This window comes from Oncorhynchus clarkii, unplaced genomic scaffold, assembly GCF_045791955.1.
Source record: "Oncorhynchus clarkii lewisi isolate Uvic-CL-2024 unplaced genomic scaffold, UVic_Ocla_1.0 unplaced_contig_9558_pilon_pilon, whole genome shotgun sequence".
In the NCBI taxonomy this organism is placed as follows: Eukaryota; Metazoa; Chordata; class Actinopteri; order Salmoniformes; family Salmonidae; genus Oncorhynchus; species Oncorhynchus clarkii.
In genome coordinates this window covers 10,001-22,500 of record NW_027258559.1, presented here as the reverse complement: position 1 = coordinate 22,500, position 12,500 = coordinate 10,001, and the positions used below count along the sequence as shown (strand labels likewise).

General features: G+C 44.6%; 1 protein-coding gene across 1 annotated transcript in view; it reads left to right on the top strand.

Annotated features, from left to right (window-relative positions):
* The window catches only part of LOC139397348 (retinoic acid receptor beta-like), a gene marked incomplete at its 3' end in the record, with an annotated part of 48,882 nt that overhangs the window by 28,407 nt on the left and 7,975 nt on the right, over positions 1 to 12,500 (top strand). Inside the window, exon 3 of the mRNA XM_071144104.1 lies at positions 4,132 to 4,308. Coding sequence (XP_071000205.1) covers positions 4,132 to 4,308 — 177 coding nt within the window. The remainder of the gene's footprint in view (positions 1 to 4,131; positions 4,309 to 12,500) is intronic.

Here is a 12,500-nt window from a genome sequence, read left to right as displayed (position 1 = left end):
CTCTCCCTCAGTCCCTGTCTCTCTCTGTCTCTCCCTCAGTCTCTGTCTCTGTCTCTCTCGCCCTCTGTCTCTGTCTCTCTGTCTCTCTCTCTGTCTCTGTCGCTCTCTCTGTTTCTCAGTCTCTCTTTGTCTATCAGTCGCTCTCTGTCTCTCTCTGTCTCTCTCTCTCCCTCTGTATTTCACTCTCTCTCTCTCTGTCTCTCTTTCTTTTTCTCTCTCTGTCTCTCTCTCTGTATTTCACTCTCTCTCTCTCTCTGTCTCTCTCTCTGTATTTCACTCTCTCTCTCTGTCTCTCTCTTTTTGTCTCTCTCTCTTTCTGTCTCTATCTCTGTCTCTATCTCTCTCTTTCACTCTGTTTCTCTCTCTCTCTGTCTCTTAATTCAATTCCATTCAATTCAAAAGGCCACTCTTTCTCATCTTTCTCTGTCTGTTTCTTTCTTTGACTGTGAAGTCAATAGGAGGAAGACGTTTGTGTTTCATTTATTTTCTGAACTGTGAAAGTCAAATAGTCAGGCAGTTTTCGCTGAATAGAATTAAACATTTATTTATGCAAAGTTGTTTGGGGTCGATAGTTTAACTTGTTCTATGGCTACAGTTCACTGTCAATAGAATGTCAAAAACTTGTGCACACCTTAACGCACTCACACACACGCAGCAAACACACACACAAACATGCACACAAACACAGACACACTTCAATCTGTGTGTGTGTGTCTCTGCCCTTGCTGTGATCACAGGCAGGCCGGCTGGCATGGACCAGCCATCCAGAACAGATGGGCCATTTCATGTAAACTAGCTGAAGACAATCATTTGTTTATTTTTCGATAGTTTACATGAAATGGCACAAATGATCATCAGCTGCTCCATCCACAGTAATATTAAACACACACTTCCTGCACAAAAGCACACACACACGCAAACACACGCACACACACACACGCACACGCACACACACACACACATACACACACACACACACACACACCCACACACACACAGAGTAATGTAAGCAATTCCCCAAATGATGCTTTGTTTGCCTCTTTTCTTTCCCTGTTTTTTTTCTCTCTGTCCCTCTGGATTATTTTTCCCGGTCTCTCTCTCTCTCTCTCTCTCTCTCTCTCTTTCTCTCTCTCTCTCTCTCTCTCTCTCTCTCTCTCTCTCTCTCTCTCTCTCTCTCTCTCTCTCTTTCTCTCTCTCTCTCTGGACTCTTTCTTTCTTTCTCTCGCTCTCTCTCTCGCTCTCTCTCGCTCTCTCTCTCTCTCTCTCTCTCTCTCTCTTTGGACTCTTTCTTTCTTTCTTTCTCTCGCTCTCTCTCTCTCTTTCTCGCTCTCTCGCTCTCTCTCTCTCTCTCTCTCGCTCTCTCTCTCTCTCTGGCTCCCTTGAGTCTCACTTATATTCCTCCATCCCACATTCCATCCCTCCCTCCTCCCGTCTCAGCCTATTCTCTGTTTTGAATCAACTTGTCTGCTGACTCTGGACTTTCCTCCTCCTCCTCCTCACTTTCTCACCAAAGACAAACAAACTACTGCTGTTGAAAACAGCTTTATTACCATATATTAATTCAGTATTTAGAGATGATCTGACTGTCAATACGTGGGAGATGATTATATAAAGCTGTATAGGCTGTCAGATCAGGACTGAAGAGGAAGTTGTGTATGAAAGTCTTTAGAACAACTTTATAACAAGGGCAGGGAGTGAGATGTTTCCACACCCACGCCTCATCATCCCCAAGCCTCTGTTTACTGTTTGTCTGTCTTCCTCCCTCCCTCTCACTTTCTCTTTCAATTTATCCTCCTCCTCCTCCCACATTGTCTTGATCCTGTCTTCCTCTCTCTCTCCATCTCTTCTTTCATTCCTAGCCCTGTCACTATCCCCCTCTCCCTAATGGCTTGCCATTTTCCCGTCTCTCACCTCTTCCTCTTTATTCCTCTGTATTTCCTTCTCCTTTCCCTTTTACTCTATCTGCTTTCTTTCTCTCTCGCTCCTCCTCCTCTCCTCTCTCCTCCTCCTCTCTCTCTCTCTCTCTCTCTCTCTCTCTCTCTCTCTCTCTCTCTCTCCTCCTCCTCTCCTCTCTCCTCCTCTCCTCTCTCCTCTCTCTCTCTCTCTCTCTCGCTCCTCCTCCTCTCTCTCTCTCTCTCTCTCTCTCTCTCTCAATCTCTCTCTCTCTCCTCCTCCTCTCCTCTCTCCTCCTCTCTCCTCCTCTCCTCTCTCCTCCTACTCCTCCTCTCTCCTCCTACTCATCCTCTCCTCTCTCTTCCTCCTCTCCTCTCTCTAGACCTCCTCTCCTCTCTCCTCCTCCTCCTCCTCTCCTCCTCCTCTCCTCTCTCCTCCTCCTCCTCTTCTCTCAGTATGTTAGTGTAGGGCTTGGCCCATATAGATACTTTATCTCCATTCCTCTCACTTCAAGTGCTCCCTGCTACCTGTCACAGTTTATGGCAGATTTCTGTTCTCTCTCTTTCCTCTCCTCCTGCTCTCACTCATTACCACAGCCCAGTCCTCTCTGCTCGGCTCTATTTATGACAACAACAACAACAACCACTGAATGTTCTATATTTCTATAGTTTCATGGTGGAGAGTGTATTATTTATATACAGTGAGATAGAGTGTATTATTTATATACAGTGAGATAGAGTGTATTATTTATATACAGTGAGATATAGTGTATTGTTTATATACAGTGAGATATAGTGTATTATTTATATACAGTGAGATATAGTGTATAATTTATATACAGTGAGATAGTGTATTGTTTATATACAGTGAGATATAGTGTAATATTTATATATAGTGTATTGTTTATATACAGTGAGATAGTGTATTGTTTATATACAGTGTGATAGAGTGTATTATTTATATACAGTGAGATATAGTAAATTGTTTATATACTGTGAGATAGTGTATTATTTATATACAGTGAGATAGTGTATTGTTTATATACAGTGAGATATAGTGTATTATTTATATACAGTGAGACAGTGTATTGTTTATATACAGTGAGATATAGTGTATTATTTATATACAGTGAGATAGTGTATTATTTATATACAGTGAGATAGTGTATTGTTTATATACAGTGAGATAGTGTATTATTTATGTACAGTGAGATAGTGTATTATTTATATACAGTGAGGTAGTGTAATATTTACATACAGTGAGATAGTGTATTATTTATATACCGTGAGATAGTGTATTATTTATATACAGTGAGATAGTGTATTGTTTATATACAGTGAGATATAGTGTATTGTTTATATACAGTGAGATAGTGTATTATTTATATACAGTGAGATAGTGTATTATTTATATACAGTGAGATAGTGTATTATATACATACAGTGAGATAGTGTATTATTTATATACCGTGAGATAGTGTATTGTTTATATTCAGTGAGATAGTGTATTATTTATATACAGTGAGATAGTGTATTATTTATATACAGTGAGATAGTGTATTATTTATATACAGTGAGATAGTGTATTATTTATATACAGTGAGATATAGTGTATTGTTTATATACAGTGAGATAGAGTGTATTATTTATATACAGTGAGATATAGTGTATTGTTTATATACAGTGAGTTAGAGTGTATTATTTATATACAGTGAGATAGTGTTTTGTTTATATACAGTGAGATAGTGTATTATTTATATACAGTGAGATAGAGTGTATTATTTATATACAGTGAGATAGTGTAATATTTACATACAGTGAGATAGTGTATTATTTATATACCGTGAGATAGTGTATTGTTTATATTCAGTGAGATAGTGTATTGTTTATATACAGTGAGATCGAGTATATTATCTATATACAGTGAGATAGTGTATTATTTATATACAGTGAGATAGTGTATTGTTTATATACAGTGAGATGGTGTATTATTTATATACAGTGAGATAGTGTATTGTTTATATACAGTGAGATCGAGTGTATTATCTATATACAGTGAGATATAGTGAATGGGTGAAGACTGGAGATCATTAGCAACTCGTTGTCTCATGACGGTGCCTCTCGCCAGACTCTTTGTTTGTGTTTGGTTCTATGTGTGTGTGTGTGTGCCTGTGTGTCTCTGTGTGTGTGTCTGCATGCCTGCTAATGCATGAGTGTGTCCTCTCTCTCCCCACTCCAGAAGTCGAGTGCGGAACAACGCGTGAGGCTGGACCTGGGGCTGTGGGATAAGTTCAGTGAGCTGGCTACTAAGTGCATTATAAAGATCGTGGAGTTTGCCAAACGAGTGCCTGGCTTCACAGGACTCACCATAGCTGACCAGATCACGCTGCTTAAAGCTGCCTGCCTTGACATACTGGTAAGGACTGACTGTCACAAACACGCACAGGCACACACACACAGAGATCACGCTGATCCAAACTGCCTTCCTCGACATACTGGTATGTATCAGCAGTTTTCAAAGTAACACATCTCTTATGTACATACTTCATGCATTTATTCCTACAATGCATTCGGAAACTATTCACACCCCTTGACTTATTCCACATTTTCTTACGTTACAACCTTATTCTAAAATGTATTAAATAGATTTTTTCCATTGATCTGCACACAATACCCCATAATGACAAAGCAAAAACAGGTTTACAAAATAAAAAAACTAAATATCACATTTACATAAGTGTTCAGACCCTTTACTCAGTACTTTGTTGAAGCACATTTGGCAGCAATTACAGCCGTGAGTCTTGGGTATGAGGTGCGTTGCTGCACAGCTATTTTCAAGTCCGGGCTCTGGCTGGGCCACTCTAGGACATTCAGAGACTTCTCCTGAAGCCACTCCTGCATTGTCTTGGCTACTTAGGGTCGTTGTCCTGTTGGGAGTCGAACTTTCGCCCAGTCTAAGGTTCTGAGCACTCTGGAGCAGGTTTTCATCAAGGATCTCTCTCTATACTTTGCTCCGTTTATCTTTAACTTTAAGTCTGACTAGCCTCCCAGTCCCCGCCGCTGAAAAACATTCCCACAGGACGATGATGCCACCACCATGCTTCACTGTAGGGATGGTGCCAGGTTTCCTCCAGACGTGACGCATGGCATTCAGGCCAAAGAGTTCAATCTTGGTTTCATCAGACCAGAGAATCTTGTTTCTCATGGTCTGAGAGTCCTTTAAGTGCCTTTTGACAAACTCCAAGAGGGCTGTCATGTGCCTTTTACTGAGGAGTGGCTTCCTTTGGCCACTGTACCAGAAAAGCCTGATTGGATGAGTGCTGCAGAGATGGTTGTCCTTCTGGAAGGTTCTCCCATCTCCACAGAGGATCTCTAGAGCTCTGTCAGAGTGACCATTGAGTTCTTGGTCACTGCCCTTTTCCCCCGATTGCTCAGTTTGGCTGGGCGGCCAGCTCTAGGAAGAGTCTTGGTGGTTCCAAACTTCTTCCATTTAAAAATGATGGAGACAACCGTGTTGTTGAAGAACACAGTGCTGCAGAAATGTTTTGGTACCCTTCCCCAGATCTGTACCTCGACACCATCCTGTCTCTGAGCTCTACTGACAATTCCTTCGACCTCATGGCTTGGTTTTTGCTCTGACATGCACTGGCAACTATATAGACAGGTGTGTGCCTTTCCAAATCAGGTCCAATCAACTGAATTTACCACAGGTGGACCCAATCAAGTTGTAGAAACATCTCAGGGATGATCAATGGAAACAGGATGCACCTGAGCTCAATTTCGAGTCCCATAGCAAAGGGACTGAATACTTACAGGTGAAGTCAGAAGTTTACTTACACTTTAGCCAAATACATTTAAACTCACTTTTTCACAATTCCTGACATTTAATCCTAGTAAAAATTCCCTGTCTTAGGTCAGTTAGGATCACCACTTTATTTTAAGAATGTGAAATGTCAGAATAATAGTGGAGATATTTATATATTTCTGCTTTTATTTATTTCATCACATTCCCAGTGGGTCAGAAGTTTACATACACTCAATTAGTATTTGGTAGCATTGCTTTTAAATAGTTTAACTTGGGTCAAACGTTTTGGGTAGCCTTCCACAAGCTTCCTACAATAAGTTGGGTGAATTTTGTCCCATTCCTCCTGACAGAGCTGGTGTAACTGAGTCAGGTTTGTAGGCCTCCTTGCTCGCACATGCTTTTTCAGTTCTGCCCACAAATCTTCTATAGGATTGAGGTCAGGGCTTTGTGATGGTCACTCCAATACCTTGACCTTGTTGTCCTTAAGCCATTTTGCCACAACTTTGGAAGTATGCTTGGGGTCATTGTCCATTTGGAAGACCCATTTGCGACCAAGCTTTAACTTCCTGACTGATGTCTTGAGATGTTGCTTCAATATATCCACATAATTTTCCTGCCTCATGATGCCATCTATTTTGTGAAGTGCACCAGTCCCTTCTGCAGCAAAGCACCCCCACAACATGATGCTGCCACCCCTGTGCTTCACGGTTGGGATGGTGTTGTTCTTTAGCTTGCAAGCCTCCCCATTTTTCCTCCAAACACAACGACAGTCATTATGGCCAAACAGTTCAATTTTTGTTTTATTATTTTTTTAAAAATTATTATTATTATTCTTTTTTTTATTTTTATTTTACCCGTTTTTCTCCCCAATTTCGTGGTATCCAATTGTTGTAGTAGCTACTATCTTGTCTCATCGCTACAACTCCCATACGGGCTCGGGAGAGACAAAGGTTGAAAGTCATGCGTCCTCCGATACACAACCCAACCAAGCCGCACTGCTTCTTAACATCTTAGCACGCATCCAACCCGGAAGCCAGCCGCACCAATGCGCCGGAGGAAACACTGTGCACCTGGCCACCTTGGTTAGCGCACACTGCGCCCAGCCCGCCACAGGAGTCGCTGGTGCGCGATGAGACAAGGACACCCCTACCGACCGAGCCCTCCCTAACCCGGGCGACGCTAGGCCAATTGTGCGTCGCCCCACAGACCTCCCGGTCGCGGCCGGTTACGACAGAGCCTGGGCGCGAACCCAGGGACTCTGATGGCACAGCTGGCGCTGCAGTACAGCGGCCTTAACCACTGCGCCACCCGGGAGAAACAGTTCTATTTTTGTTACAATCTTTGTCCCCATGTGCAGTTGCAAACCGTAGTCAGGCTATTTTATGGCTGTTTTGGAGCAGTGGCTTCTTCCTTGCTGAGCGGCCTTTCAGGTTGTGTCGATATAGGACTCGTTTTACTGTGGATATAGCTACTTTTGTACCTGTTTCCTCCAGCATCTTCACAAGGTCCTTCGCTGTTGTTCTGGGATTGATTTGCACTTTTTGCACAAAAGTATGTTCATCTCTAGGGGACCGAACACGTCTCCTTCCTGAGCGGTATGACGGCTGCGTGGTCCCGTGGTGTTTATACATGCGTACTATTGTTTGTACAGATGAACGTGGTACCTCCAGGCGTTTGGAAATTGCTCCCAAGGATGAACCAGGCTTGTGGAGGTCTACAATTTTTTTTCTGAGGTCTTGGCTGATTTCTACAATTTATTTTTCTGAGGTCTTGGCTGATTTTCCCATGATGTCATGCAAAGAGGCACTGGGTTTGAAGGTAGGTGTCACGTTCTGACCTTAGTTCCTTTGTTTTTGTCTGTGTTTGGGGTTGAGTTGGGGTTGGCAGTCTATGTTTCTTTTTCTATGTTGGTTTTTGAGTTCGGCCTAGTATGGTTCTCAATCAGAGGCAGCTGTCAATTGTTGTCCCAGATTGAGAATCATACTTAGGTAGCCTGGGTTTCACTTTTGGTTTGTGGGTGTTTGTTTCCGTGTGAGTGTTTGGGCCACACGGTACTGTTTCGTTTTGTTCACATCATTTATTGTTTTGTTCCAGTGTTCAGTTTGTTTATTAAAAAGACATGAACACTTACCACGCTGCACCTTGGTCCTCCTCTCTATCTCCAGACAACATCCGTTACAGTAGGCCTTGAAATACATCCACAGGTACACCTCCAATTGACTCAAATGATGTCAATTAGCCTATCAGAAGCTTCTAAAACCATGACATCATTTTCTGGAATTTCCAAGCTGTTTAAAGGCACAGTCAACTTAGTGTATGTAAACTTCTGACTCACTGGAATTGTGATACAGTGAATTATACGTGAAATAATCTGTCTGTAAACAATTGTTGTAAAAATTACTTGTTTCATGCACAAAGTAGATGTCCTCACCGACTTGCCAAAACTAAAGTTTGTTAACAAGAAATTTGTGGAGAGGTTGAAAAATTAGTTTTAATGACTCCAACCTAAGTGTATGTAAACTTCCGACTTCAACTGTATGTAAATAAGGTTTTTCTGTTTTTTATTTATAATGCAATTGCAAAAATTTATAAAAAACTGTTTTTGCTTTGTCGTTATGGGGTATTGTGTGTAGATTGCTGAGGGAAAAAATCTCTTTAATACATTTTAGAATAAGTCTGTAACGTAACAAAATGTGGAAAAAGTCAATGAGTCTGAATACTTTCCGAAGGCCCTGTATGTAAACTCAGCAAAAGAAACAAACATCCTCTCACAGTCAACTGCGTTTATTTTCAGCAAACTTAACATGTGTAAATATTTGTATGACAATAACAAGATTCAACAACTGAGACATCAACTGAACAAGTTCTATAGACATGTGACTAACAGAAATTGAATAATGTGTCCCTGAACAAAAGGGGGGTCAAAATCAAAAGTAACAGTCAGTATCTGGTGTGGCCACCAGCTGCATTAAGTACTGCAGTGCATCTCCTCCTCATAGACTGCACCAGATTTGCCAGTTCTTGCTGTGAGATGTTACCCCACTCTTCCACCAAGGCACCTGCAAGTTCCCGGACATTTCTGGGGGGGAATGGCCCTAGCCCTCACCCTCCTATCCAACAGGCCCCAGACGTGCTCAATGGGATCCGGGCTCTTCGCTGGCCATGGCAGAACACTGACATTCCTCTCTTGCAGGAAATCACGCACAGAACAAGCAGTATGGCTGGTGGCATTGTCATGCTGTAGGGTCATGTCAGGATGAGCCTGCAGGAAGGGTACCATATGAGGGAGGAGGATGTCTTCCCTGTAACGCACATGATTGAGATTGCCTGCAAGCTCACTCCGATGATGCTGTGACCCACCACCCCAGACCATGACGGACCCTCCACCTCCAAATTGATCCCGCTTCAGAGTAGAGTACAGGCCTTGATGTAACGCTCATTCCTTCGACGATAAACACGAATCCGACCATCACCCCTGGTGAGACAAAACCGCGACTCGTCAGTGAAGAGCACTTTTTGCCAGTCCTGTCTGGTCCAGTGACGGTGGGTTTGTGCCCATAGGTGATGGTGTTGCCGGTGATGTCTGGTGAAGACCTGCCTTACAACAGGCCTACAAGCCCTCAGTCCAACCTCTCTCAGCCTATTGAGGACAGTCTGAGCACTGATGGAGGGACTGTGCGTTGCTGGTGTAACTCGGGTAGTTGTTGTTGCCATCCTGTACCTGTCCCACAGGTGTGATGTTCGGATGTACCGATCCTGTGCAGGTGTTGTTACACGTGGTCTGCCACTGCGACACATCAGCTGTCCGTCCTGTCTCCCTGTAGCGCTGTCTTAGGCGTCTCACACGGACATTGCAATTTATTGCCCAGGCCACATCTGCAGTCCTCATGCCTCCTTGCAGCATGCCTAAGGCACGTTCACACAGATGAACAGGGGCACTGGGCATCTTTATTTTGGTGTTTTTCAGTCAGTAGAAAGGCCTCATTAGTGTCCTCAGTTTTCATAACTGTGACCTTAATTGCGTACCGTCTGTAATCTGTTAGTGTCTTAACGACCGTTCCACAGGTGCATGTTCATTAATTGTTTATGGTTCATTGAACAAGCATGGGAAACAGTGATTAAACCCTTTACAATGAAGATCTGTGAAGTTATTTGGATTTGTATGTATTATCTTTGAAGACAGGGGTCCTGAAAAAGGGACGTTTCTTTTTTTGCTGAATTTGGTAAGACTAGTTTTAGGCCTCAATTTTTCAGGATGCCTCAACTTCTGGTCCATGAACAGGGCCAGTCCCTGATGGTTAACTGTCACTTCTACAGGCTAGTTGTAATGTAAATGGACATCCAAGGAGGAAGGATAATATCTAGTATCTTAATAATAATATAGTATCTTACCAATCTGTGGTACAGGAATAGTTGAGAGACCCACTACTCAATGTAATCACAGCAGTGATTGTGCTAGCCTAACAAATGACACTGATTAGCACTGTGACTCGATGCAGAAACACATAGCGTACCTTTACCACATAACCAAATGAGCAGGTTTCTATTTAATGACAAAAGGTTTGGCCTAATTCCATCTGTACTGTTTAGTGTCTAAAGATCTCTGTTAACTGGGTTTTCTCTCTCCACTGAGGTAGCCAGTCAATAAGCTCAAATGTACAGGGGGTTTAACCTCTGAACTTCCTCCCTAGAGTCCAGTCCTTAGACCTTATTGGTCAATTTGTCCAGAAAGCCAATAGAAGAGCGGTTTAATTGATCCTGACGGTGGATCAGTATGTAGAGGAGCCATCCTTAATCAAAGTACATTAAGTTAGTGTCTCTCAGACGTTACTCAGTTCCAAATCTCATTAAGGATTGATTGAAAGACCTGTTAGTCTTTTTCTGCAGTGAGTTTCAGTGAGGACTGTTCATGTTTGTTTGTGTTGCTTGCTGTATGTTTTTCTGGAGCAGGGACATGAATACGGGGGGCGCACAGTGTCAGCAGACTTAGTGCAGTCGAGTGCTAATGTGCCCTCAGTAACGAGACAGAGAAGAGAAGCAAAGAGGGAGAGAGAGGGAGGAGAAAGGGGGAGAGAGAGGGATGAGAAAGGGGGAGAGAGAGGAGAAAGGGGGGAGGGGGAGAGAGAGGGAGGGAGGAGAAAGGGAGAGAGAGAGGGAGTAGAAAGGGGGAGAGGGAGGGAGGGAGGAGAAAAGGGGAGAGGGGGAGGAGAAAGGGAGAGAGAGGGGGATGAGAAAGGGGGAGAGGGAGGTAGGGAGGAGAAAGGGAGAGAGAGGGAGTAGAAAGGGGGAGAGGGAGGGAGGGAGGAGAAAAGGGGAGAGAGGGAGAGAAAGGGGGAGAGGGAGGGAGGAGAAAGGGGGAGAGAGAGGGAGGAGAAAGGGGGAGAGGGAGGAGAAAGGGAGAGAGGGGGGAGGGGGGGAAGGGGGAGAGAGAGGGTGAGGGAGGGAGGAGAAAGGGGGAAAGGGGAGAGAGGGATGGGTAAGGGGGAGAGAGAGGGAGGAGAAAGGGGGAGAGGGAGGGAGGAGGAAAGGGGGAGAGAAAGGGGGAGAGGGAGGAGAAAGGGAGAGAGGGGGAGGGTGGGAAGGGGGAGAGAGAGGGTGAGGGAGGGAGGAGAAAGGGGGAAAGGGGGAGAGAGGGATGGGTAAGGGGGAGAGAGAGGGAGGAGAAAGGGGGAGAGGGAGGGAGGAGGAAAGGGGGTGAGAGAGAGGGAGGAAAAAGGGAGAGAGGGAGGGAGGGGAAAGGAGGAGAGAGAGGGAGGAGAAAGGGGGAGAGAGAGGGAGGAGAAAGGGGGAGAAAGGGGGAGGAGAAAGGGGGAGAGGGAGGGAGGAGAAATGGGGAGAGGGAGGGAGGGAGGAGAAAGGGGGAGAGAGAGGGAGGAGAAAGGGGGAGAGAGAGGGAGGAGGGGGGAGAGAGAGGGAGGAGAAAGAGAGAGGGGGTGGATTGTCTCAAGCTCCAGTCATGTTTATTTTGTCATATTTTTTTATTTAACCTTTATTTAACTCTCTCCATGTGCCTTGCCTCTCTCTCTGGCTCTATGAGGCTATCCTCAATCGGCTCTATGAGGCTATCCTCAGTCGGCTCTATGAGGCTATCCTCAATCGGCTCTATGAGGCTATCCTCAGTCGGCTCTATGAGGCTATCCTCAGTCGGCTCTATGAGGCCATCCTCAGTCGGCTCTATGAGGCCATCCTCAGTCGGCTCTATGAGGCTATCCTCAGTCGGCTCTATGAGGCCATCCTCAATCGGCTCTATGAGGCTATCCTCAGTCGGCTCTATGAGGCTATCCTCAGTCGGCTCTATGAGGCCATCCTCAGTCGGCTCTATGAGGCTATCCTCAGTCGGCTCTATGAGGCCATCCTCAATCGGCTCTATGAGGCTATCCTCAGTCGGCTCTATGAGGCTATCCTCAGTCGGCTCTATGAGGCTATCCTCAGTCGGCTCTATGAGGCTATCCTCAATCGGCTCTATGAGGCTATCCTCAGTCGGCTCTATGAGGCTATCCTCAGTCGGCTCTATGAGGCTATCCTCAATCGGCTCTATGAGGCTATCCTCAGTCGGCTCTATGAGGCTATCCTCAGTCGGCTCTATGAGGCTATCCTCAGTCGGCTCTATGAGGCTATCCTCAGTCGGCTCTATGAGGCTATCCTCAGTCGGCTCTATGAGGCTATCCTCAGTCGGCTCTATGAGGCTATCCTCAATCGGCTCTATGAGGCTATCCTCAGTCGGCTCTATGAGGCTATCCTCAATCGGCTCTATGAGGCTATCCTCAATCGGCTCTATGAGGCTATCCTCAGTCGGCTCTATG